Source organism: Anarrhichthys ocellatus, unplaced genomic scaffold, assembly GCF_004355925.1.
Source record: "Anarrhichthys ocellatus isolate YVR2014 unplaced genomic scaffold, GSC_Weel_1.0 scaffold1511, whole genome shotgun sequence".
Taxonomy (NCBI): Eukaryota; Metazoa; Chordata; class Actinopteri; order Perciformes; family Anarhichadidae; genus Anarrhichthys; species Anarrhichthys ocellatus.
The window spans coordinates 1-10,910 of NW_022281485.1; the positions used below are offsets into that span (position 1 = coordinate 1).

The 10,910-nt window shown below is 47.5% G+C and overlaps 1 protein-coding gene across 1 annotated transcript; it reads right to left on the reverse strand.

Annotated features, from left to right (window-relative positions):
- Window positions 1-35: 35 nt before the first annotated feature.
- LOC116377659 (heterogeneous nuclear ribonucleoprotein L-like) lies at window positions 36-10,904 on the reverse strand. The gene is made up of 5 exons (XM_031839350.1): window positions 7,807-10,904; window positions 7,135-7,352; window positions 6,662-6,783; window positions 4,949-5,150; window positions 36-754 (listed from the first exon to the last, which is right to left on the reverse strand). The coding sequence occupies exons 2-5, from the start codon at window positions 7,279-7,281 to the stop codon at window positions 689-691; spliced, it is 537 nt and encodes a 178-aa protein (XP_031695210.1). The 5' UTR covers window positions 7,282-7,352; window positions 7,807-10,904; the 3' UTR covers window positions 36-688.
- Between the last annotated feature and the right edge of the window lie 6 nt (window positions 10,905-10,910).

Sequence of the window (10,910 nt, forward strand, 5' to 3'; positions counted from 1 at the left end):
TTGGAGGGGGCCATTAAAGCAGTGCGGATAGGTTGGAGGGGGCCATTTAAGCAGTGCGGATAGGTTGGAGGGGGCCATGTTATGCAGAGTTTTGTCGGTGATGAGGAGTGTGAAATGGATGCGATGTTCTGTAGGGAGTCAGCGGAGGTTCTGGAGGACAGGGGTGGTGTGTTCTCTGGAGCTAGTGTGTGTAAGCATCTGGGTCAGCTGACTTTTGAACGTAATGAAGCTTTTTGAGGAGTTTGGAGTGAAGAACAAAAAGAAGGCTACTGCAGTAGTCGAGCCTCGAGGCGATGAATGAGGAAAAGCAGCAGAAAAGGAGAGGGATGGGCGGATGCCGGCAATGTTTTTGAGATGAAAACAGCTGTTTTGATAAAGTGGTTGATGTGGGATTCAAATGAAAGGATTGATACAAAAATGACTCCAAGGTTGCGGATGTTGGAGGAAGGGGAGACAGCGGAGCCATCGATGGAGAAGCAGTTGGTGTGTTTGGTGTTTTGGGCCGATGATGACTTCAGATTTCTTGCAGTTTTGGTCATCAATAGTAATATAAAATAACAATATCTTGTTATATATATATATCTTGGTGACACAGTGGGGTAGGAGCAGTCAAATGAATCCTTTTCACAGGCTACAAAAGTCCTCTGAGCTCTAACAAGAACCTAATAAAACATCTCACAATGAAGTTCTACTTACGTTTGGCATCAAACATCTTGAATTTGACGAAGCCAGGCACGTCATGCTCCGTACACAGCTGCCAAAACACACACAGCAGCTAATATGTGAGAAGGCTCCATCACATGTGACACACACACACACACAAGCCTCCACACATTAAAGACATTTAGACTTGTAAAATATTACCATGCTCATTTGGCTTAACCATGAACCTGCATGAATAATAAAATGTGTAAATCTGATAAATGGCCGTGTCTTGTGTTTATTCATTCTTTCAAGTCTTTTCTCTCTCCTTGCTCTAACTCTGCTGTGGTTCACACCCAGCTCCTCCCTCCAGTCTCTCATGTTGGTCCATCCAGACATGGACTGCACTGCTCTCCAAATATATATAAACTATAAGTGTTAGTAGAAATACTAGGTTTGTATGCAACAACATAACATTTATGGAGGCATGTATGCATTTCAAACACAATTTACAATAAACTGCTAATACGTAAGTCAAATTGAATATGGAAGTAACAATGCATCCATACGTTATATATCAGCATGCATCTATGAAAACGGACTTCTTTGCTTTATGTACTTATATGTACATAAATGTGATTTATATGTTTTGGGTATTGGTGAGAGATGCACATTGACATAAATATTACATATGTCATTTAAATATATGTCCATGCTGAATATCCGATTTTTAATAGAATAGAAAATATATTTGTTAATTGTTTTTGAAGACTCCTCCGCGAATCGCCACCTTAACGTGGTGGAGGAGTTTGAGTGGCTCAGTGATCCTGGTCTATGTTGTCCGGGGCATTAGCCCCTGGTAGGGTCTCCCAAGGCAAACAGGTCTCGGGGGAGAGCCCAGACTAAGAGCGGTTCAAAACGACCCTAATGATAAATAGCCCACGGACTTCAGCCACCTCGCACGGACCAGGGAAACCGGGGCACCCTCCTGGAGCCAGACCCAGGAGGGGAGCTCGTCGGCGAGCGTCTGGTGGCCGGGCCTTCGCCATGGGGCCCGGTTGGGCTCAGCCCAAATAAACAGCATGGAGCAGCCACCCTGTGGACCCACCACCCGCAGGGACAAGCATCGGGGTCGGGTGCAATGCAGACCGGGGCGGTGGGTCAGGCAGGAGGCCTGGCGAGCCGATCACCGGCAGCATAGACTAGCTCTAGGGACGTGGAACGTCACCTCGCTAGCGGGGAAAGAGCCGGAGCTGGTGCAGGAGGTGGAGCGATACCAGCTAGATATAGTTGGACTCACCTCCACACACAGCGCTGGCTCTGGAACCAAGCTCCTGGAGAGGGGTTGGACTTTGTCCTTTTCCGGAGTTGCCCAGGGTGAGAGGTGCCGGGCGGGAGTGGGGATACTCACGAGCCCCCGGCTGAGCGCCGCTGTGTTGGAGTTCTCCCCGGAGAACGAGAGGGTCGCCTCCATGCGCCTACGGGTTGCGGGGAGCAAGGCTCTGACTGTGGTTTGTGCTTATGCACCAAACAGCAGTTCAGAGTATCCGGCCTTCTTGGAGTCGGTGGGAGGGGTCCTGGAAAGGGCGCCGCCTACCGACTCCATAGTTCTCCTGGGGGACTTCAACGCTCACGTGGGCAATGACGGAGAAACCTGGCGGGGGGTGATTGGGAGGAACGGCTTGCCCGATCTGAACCCGAATGGCGTCTCGTTATTGGACTTCTGTGCTTGCCACGGTTTGGCCATAACGAACACCATGTTCGAACATAAAGTGGCTCATAAGTGTACCTGGTACCAGAACACCTTAGGCCGGAGATCAATGACCGACTTTGTAATCGTATCATTTGATTTGCGGCCATATGTCTTGGACACGGGTGAAGAGAGGAGCAGAGCTGTCAACTGATCACCACCTGGTGGTGAGTTGGATCAGATGGCAGGGGAACCGGTTGGAAAGACCCGGCAAGCCCAAACGTGTAGTGAGGGTGAACTGGGAACATCTGGCGGAGGACCCCGTCCGGGAGGTCTTTAACTCCCACCTCAGGAAGAACTTCTCACATATCCTGAGGGAGGTTGGGGACATGGAATCCGAATGGACCATGTTGAAAGCCTCTATTGTGGACACGGCCGCTAGGAGCTGTGGCTGGAAGGACATCGGTGCCTGTCGTGGCGGCAACCCGAGAACCCGGTAGTGGACACTGGAGGTGAGGGAAGCCGTCAAGCTGAAGAAGGAGACCTTCAAGGCCTGGTTGGCCCAGGGGTCTCCCGAAGCAGCTGACAGGTACCGGCAGGCCAGAAGGGCTGCAGCTGCAGTGGTCACGAATGCTAAAACTCGGGCATGGGTGGAGTTCGGGGAGGCCATGGAGAAGGACTTTCGGTTGGCCTCAAGGAGGTTCTGGCAAACCATCCGACGGCTCAGGAAGGGAAAGCGGGGCTTACCCCAGGCTGTTCTCAGCAGGGGGGGGGGAAACTACTGACCTGGACAGGGGACATCGTCGGGCGGTGGAAAGAACACTTTGAGGAACTCCTAAACCCGACCAACATGTCCTCTGCAGAGGAGGCAGCGCCTGAAGATCTAGGGGGAGGCTCACCCATATCCCTGGCAGAGGCCGCTGAGGTAGTCAAAAAGCTCCTTGATGGCAAGGCGCCGGGGGTGGATGAGATCCGCCCTGAGATGCTGAAAGCGCTGGACATAGTTGGGGTGTCCTGGCTGACATGCCTCTTCAATGTCGCATGGGGGTCGGGATCAGTGCCCATGGACTGGCAGACCGGGGTGGTGGTTCCCATTTTCAAAAAGGGGGACCGGAGTGTGTGCCCGAATTACCGGGGTATCGCACTACTCAGCCTCCCGGGTGCTGGAAAGGAGGCTCCGACCGTTTGTCGAACCTCAGATTCAAGAGGAGCAATGCGGATTCCGTCCCGACCGTGGAACAGTGGACCAGCTCTTTACCCTCGCAAGAGGGAGGGGTTCTGGGAGTTTGCCCAACCAGTCTACATGTGCTTTGTGGACTTGGAGAAGGCTTTCGACCGGGTCCCTCGGGGGTTCTTGTGGGGGGTGCTGCGGGAGTATAGGGTGCCGGACCCATTACAACGGGCGACTCCGGTCTCTGTACGACTGCAGTAGGAGCTGTGTCCGCATTTTCGGCAATAAGTCAGACACGTTCCCGGTGGGTGTTGGCCTCCGCCAGGGCTGCCCTTTGTCTCCGGTCCTGTTCGTGACTTTCACGGACAGGATATCTAGGCGCAGCCTGGGGGTGGAGAACGTCAGGTTCGGGGGTCTCGGGATCGTGTCTCTGCTGTTTGCAGATGATGTGGTCCTGTTAGCCTCCTCGGATCGTGACCTCCAGCATTCACTGGGGCGGTTTGCAGCCGAGTGTGAAGCGGCGGGGATGAGAGTTGGCACCTCCAAATCTGAGGCCATGGTGCTCTGCCGGAAACCGGTGGATTGCTCCCTCCAGGTGGAGACGGAGTGCCTACCTCAAGCGAAGGAGTTCAAGTATCTTGGGGTCTTGTTCACGAGTGAGGGTAAGATGGAGCGGGAGATCGACAGACGGATCGGTGCGGCTGCAGCAGTAAAGCAGGCGCTGCACCGGACCGTCTTGGTGAAGAGAGAGCTGAGCCGGAAGGCAAAGCTCTCAATTTACCACTCGGTCTACGTTCCTACCCTCACCTATGGTCACGAACTCTGGGTTGTGACCGAAAGGACAAGGTCGCGGCTACAAGCGGCCGAAATGAGCTTCCTCCGTAGGGTGGCCGGGCTCAGCCTTAGAGATAGGGTAAGGAGCTCGGTCATCAGGAGGGAGCTTGGAGTCGAGCCGCTACTCCTTCGCGTCGAAAGGAGTCAGCTGAGGTGGTTCGGGCATCGAATTAGGATGCCTCCTGGACGCCTCCCACTGGAGGTTTTCCAGGCACGTCCAACTGGGAAGAGACCCCGGGGAAGACCCAGAACACGCTGGAGGGATTACATCTCCCAGCTGGCCTGGGAACGCCTCGGGATCCCCCAGAATGAGCTGGAACATGTTGCCGGTGAGAGGGAAGTCTGGGTCAGCCTGCTTGGCCTGTTGCCACCGCGACCCGACCCCGGATAAGCGGAGGAAAATGGATGGATGGATGGATGTTTTTGAAGAATTGGGGACTTATTAATACAATCCTAACAAAACTATAGTTTTGCTGAAGAGATTTGCAAATAAGTAAACAGTAATTATTCCATAATGTAAAGAGAGCAACTTAATATTGCAAAACCTCAGAACCTTCACTCTACCAGAGACGGGGAAGTACTTTAAAGTACAACAGACGGAGGGGCCGTACCTTCAGTAAATGCTCCTGTGATATGCACGGAGGGACGTTGTAGTAGTGCAGCACTGCAGACGGAGGCTGGATGATGTTTTTGGAGGCCTGTCCGGCGCTGCTGAAGCGGTTGTTCCTCGTCATGGCAAAGTCCTTGTAGCTGCTGCTGCCGTCCTCTAACTCGAACACCTGGCTGGGGATCACTGCGTGCTGCTTCGACACACTGCACACAACACAACACCACAGTCACCTGATCCAATCATGCACGTCTACGTGTTCTACAGAACACAGCCCAAATACCATCAACACACTGACAACATGTCAGGTCTGTATGCAGTCGTGACATCAAAACATCCAAAGCAGTTGAAAAGAATCAAATGTTGAGACTGTTGGCTTTAAAGCGCCACCCACAGGCCACGGGGCAGGGACCTCATCTACTGCTGAAGCATCCAAACCAGGGCTGCACCATTATGGCCAAAATCATAATCACCATCATTTTGAGGGCTGTGGCACTGCCAAGATGGTGACGGCCAGAGAAGCCCACTATGAGCTTCACAACGGCTCCCAGAAACCTCTGGGTCGCGTCACGGAGACTACGTCCATGTGAGAAACTGCACCTCTGATATCAGCTTTATAGATTTATATATAGTTGATCAAATTATTTGTTTGGTTGACATCAAAGGGATCAAGAACATTTTGATCGTCCCATTGTTTCATTAAATGTATTGTTAGTTGTATTATTACACTGTGACTTCACCTGTTGGGTTGTGGACTGGCTTTAAAGCCTTGAGTTTGGTATTTTGGCTGTTGCCATCTTGTTTTCTGGCCGTCGCCATCTTGTTTGTTTGCAACCAGAAGTGTCACTAAAGGGTGGAGCTAATTACAACTGAACGCTGAATAAGACATTTTTATGCATAAAAATGTTACAATTAACTTTGATGAAGTGAAAACATGCTGTGAAAGGGTTAAAGTTAAAAGACGGACAACTACCAGACAGGACAACGCCTTGGCAGAGACCTGTCAATCACAGTAAGCCCGCCCTAAAGCATCCCCTGCTTTATGGTCTGTTTGACTCTAAATGGACCATAATGTACTAAATGAACATCATGCTGTATTGAAGAAGACTTGAAACTAGAGATTGAGACCATAAACTCATGTTTACAATGTTTACTGAGGTAATAAATCAAGAGAGAAGTAGAGTCATTTTCTCATAGACTTCTATACAACCAGAGGAGTCGCCCCCTGGTGGACACTAGAGAGAATACAGCTTTAAGACACTTCAGCATCGGCTTCACTTTTCAGAACCGGATTTTGTCACTTGATCCACAAACACAAAAGGTGTTTAACATGTTAAAGTAACATTTGTTTTTATCATCTCAAATGTTTCTGTTCTATAACAGTCAATTAATAATCTTTGGCTTTTTGGATTGTTAGATAAATATCTGAAGACGTCACCTCCGACTCTGGGAACTTGTGACTTGGCATCTACTACTATAGTTTTCCACATTTCAAAAGGCAAAACGAGTTGAAAAGACTAATGAGGAGATGAATGAACCTATAGAGCCGCAGGTCCTTCTATGCATATATTAGACTATTTCTAACACGGACTGAGATAGATGTGAAACATTTTGGATGTATCATTTAGGACATTTACATTTGACAGACATGATAACAAACCTATAAATAATAAATAATGACAATAATAAAGAGTGTGTGGGTTGATCTACTTCTCACCAGACATTGAGTCTCTTGCCGAACACCTTGATGCTGTTGAGGTGTGTGATGGCTCTGTCCACAGCATACTCATCTCCCATCTCAACCAACGCTGTGCCAGGAACACTCTTCATAAACTTTACCTGAACGTACACACACACACACACACTGTGACCAGCTGTCTTACAGAAGCAACATACACGACTCACCTTTTCAGATAGAACACTAATAAAAAGGATAGGTTCACAACTTTTCGAGTGTATCTGAAAACAATAGCCGGGTGGAGACTGAAACAGGTTTGGCTCGCTATAATCACTCTTTCATTCTGGATATTAACGAGATCACAATGTTAGTGATGTGGACAAAAACGTAATCACCCAAACAGCAGTGGCTGGTGTGACACCATAGTTACAACAGTTTCTTTGTTTCTATAATAGACATTATGAAACAGCGAGCCATCAAAGACCCCCTTTAAGAAATTCAAACACACCTACCTTCTCAATGTTGCCGTACAGGCAGAAGAGGTTGAAGATGCGGGTGCAGTTCATCTTGGATGAATGGAGGCCGCTAACCATGGCAACGGAGCTGGGGGTCTGGGCAGAGTATGAGGAGGAGGACTGGGGCAGCGGATAGGACACCATGTCTGGAACGTCCGCTGAGGTCAGCTTGTACCTGCTGTTGCCAGGCAGAGGCAGCAGGGGGCAGGGTGAACCTGAGGAGGCAGAGACGGTAGGAGCTGAGATGCTAACAGCTAGGTAAATATAGCAAAGATAGCGTACTCTTAAACTGATATTGATATTTTTGGTGGGCCTTTCTTTAAGCGGTTTAAAGTCAGTACAAGCTTTCTGCATTCTGACCGTTATCTACTGTAGGCAACACACTGACTATGAATAATGACCTCATACAAACCCACTTCAAAAACATGCAAACTATCTCTTTGCATCAATGAGCGTGGCAGGGATCTGTTTCCCAATGCAGGTGAAGGTATACCCACTGCTGCACCTCTGACCAGTACACGCCTGGCAGACTACACCGATGCTAAGTGAATGTGTGTGTAGGTGAGGAAGTGTCACGTTTCACCTCAGCGGTATGAGGATCTGTCGAGTAAATAGCAGCCTTGTGTTCGGCAGCAGATTCAGTTACCAGTTTCATTCTAGGTGTCTTACCGTAGCCGTTATCACTGTAGGACGATGGGTGTTCTCCTAAAATGGCCTGTCTCTGCCTTCCCTTTCCACGGTCTGAAACACACACACACGCATTATTAGATTGTGTGCAGCACCTACATTAATTTTCTTCAAAACAATAGGCTCATATATGTAGATATTGCATTTAATAATTCAGAAGACTCCACAGTAAAAGTGGAAGAGGTATTTATCCAGAACAAGGCCACTTCAGTGTCTCCTTTGACACCACAGAGGGCTAGCAGCTGGCTAACTCTTTTTTTGTTTGACTAACCTGTCTGATGGTCTGACTCATAGGTTGAATATAAAAATGGTTGACATGAGGCTCCCCCAAAAGTGAAGCCAAAACATATCGATCGCCCCCTGGTGGCTGGCCGCAGTATACGTGATAAACCCCGCCCCCTTCACATGAGCAGATGGGACATGGGCCAAAAGTACACATCAAATACATTCTCCCCAAAGATGGTTTCTGTCATTTTGAGTATATCTTAAATAACCGATTGTCTGTTTCAAACATAGACATAAACTAACTAGCTTAGCAAAGTTTCCACTGACAGTAAGGCTAGCCAGCACTGTGGACTGGCGTGTGTGTTCATATCAGTGTCAGCAGTTTGACGAATCCCGAGTCTGTGTAACAGAACATGCATCAGTTTGATCCTTCATGTATTTATAGAGATATTATCATTATCATCAGGAATCAAGCTGTGGCTGGGCTTGGTTTAAGATGGCAGCGGCCATATCTGGACTATTTTGGCTTCACTTTTGCACAGGAGAGGGAAGTCTATATACAGTTTCTTAACCCATTGACTAATCTTTACCGATGTTGATATGTTCCCAGATCTCAGCAATTAGCTTGGTTATTACAATATTCCTTGTTATTATTAGAAATGGCACACAAAACAACAAGAATAAGACCCAAGTTGTAAAACAATATATTTCGGTATATCCTTAAATAAACATAGCCAAAAGGTTACACACAGCAGCACAACATCATGTTTGAGGTGGAATCTGGAGGGTGAACTGATATTGTAGCACTAAGTGGTCGTGGGAGCTGTCAGTTATTAGTCAGGCATGAAAAAGGAATACTAATAGAGCGTTCCTCGAAACATCTTATCAACAGTGATCTGATTATTGTGTAAACATTGCCGGGTTTTGAGCGCACAGCACAGTTGGTGCATTGTGGCCCGAGGTACAACGTGAATCAGCAGCACCTTGCTCTTGTGTAGCACGCATATCTATACAGAAACGTAGTGGGGAATTCCAGCTTCACACCACTTTGGTCTTATTTTCATGGCTTTGTCATTTCTAGTCATCCTGCCAATCCATTTTCTGACATTTCCGAGGGCCTCTGCAACAAGTCCATTCGTCTTTCTTGTCCAGCCATGTACTCCAGCTCATCCTGGGGATCCCAAGACATTCCCAGGCCAGATGGGATATGTAATTCCTCCAGTCCCGGGGTCTCCTCCCAGTTGGACGAGAAAGGCTTCCAGGAGGCCTCATAATCAGATTCCAAAACCATTTAAACTGGCTTCTTCTGAAGCAAAGGAACAGCAGTTCAACTCCTAGGTCCTTCCAGATGTCTCAGCTCCTAACCGGGCCACCCCGCCAAGGACACTGATCTCTTCTGCTCATGTCCACAATGTCCTTCATCTGGTCACACCTCAAACCTTATGACCATGAGGCTTGGAACGTAGATTGACTGCTAAGTGAGAGCTTCACCTTCAGGCTCCACTCAGTAGTCCAGCACAATGGCCACACCTGAAGCCACAACCAATCCATCTGTTGATCTCATGTAGCATCTTACTCTCACTTGTGAAGACCTTTTGCTCATTGCTCAGCAACTGAGGACCCCCTTGTCCAGCAGAATAATAGTAATAATAATAATAATAATAATACTCTATTTGTGAGGTACTAAAAGGCACTTGATATTGTAAAACCAGCAACAGAAATAGTAGAAGCAATAGCAAACATTGTTAGGGCCACAACGTGTCCACATCACGTCTTGACAACATATCACCACTCTAACCTCTTGTATGGTAGATTAGTGTTGCTCCTTTGCTTTTATATTATCTATTTGGGCTATAATTTATTGTTTGACAATGTTTTTTAACTATGAGCACAAATTAGGGGACATGTCCTTCATACTTTGTATGAATGAGCTTGTCAAATGTCAGTCTGACAGCCGTACCGTTGAAGCAAGGCCAGACGTACAACGTTAAAAGCGCAACACTCGCAGGCAGCATTCAGTGTCCGCCCGGATTATATGCTCCCACTAATAGCCGTTTCAGTCTTTGACGTTAGAGTGTTTATTAATAAAACATTTGTCTGACGTATAAAGTTTAGGAGACACGGCTTCTTCCATTTACTACAGTGACGTCAGCAGTGCTTTTCTGGAAAGTTCAGAGCTTTTAAACTGGAAGCTCAGAAATCTCAATAAGATGTCGGGTGCAGCGCTTTAGCTCTAGGCGGCCGCATGCGCTCTCTGATTATTGGGAACAATTGAAAAAAAGACGCTCAGAAAAAACAATGACACAGCAATATCATGATCGGCTAGACGGACCGTAGCAAACAAAGGGAACTGTTATTACTAGGGCAGCAACTAACGATGACTTTGTTCATCTGGTGGTTACTTCGATTATTAATCCAATACATTTTTCCCCCAGTGTTTTATTTTTTTAATTTCAAAAAACTTAAGTGTTTTAATGCTCTTTTACTAAACATTGGGTATATATTTATTTAATAATTCTATCATATTTATTATCTTAAATTTCTCTGTTTTCATATATTTTATTATTTCAGTATATTTGAGCATCTCCTGTTTTTTATGGTCTATTTACCCTTTTTCAAATGTGGGCAAATAGACCATCAAAAACAAATAAAAGGGGAGCATGAGTACCAGGTGCTCTCAGGAGCATGGGTACCAGGTGCTCTCAGAAACATGGGTACCAGGTGCTCTCAGGAGCATGAGTACCAGGTGCTCTCAGGAACATGGGTACCAGGTGCTCTCAGAAACATGGGTACCAGGTGCTCTCAGGAACATGGGTACCAGGTGCTCTCAGGAGCATGAGTACCAGGTAATCTCAGGAGCA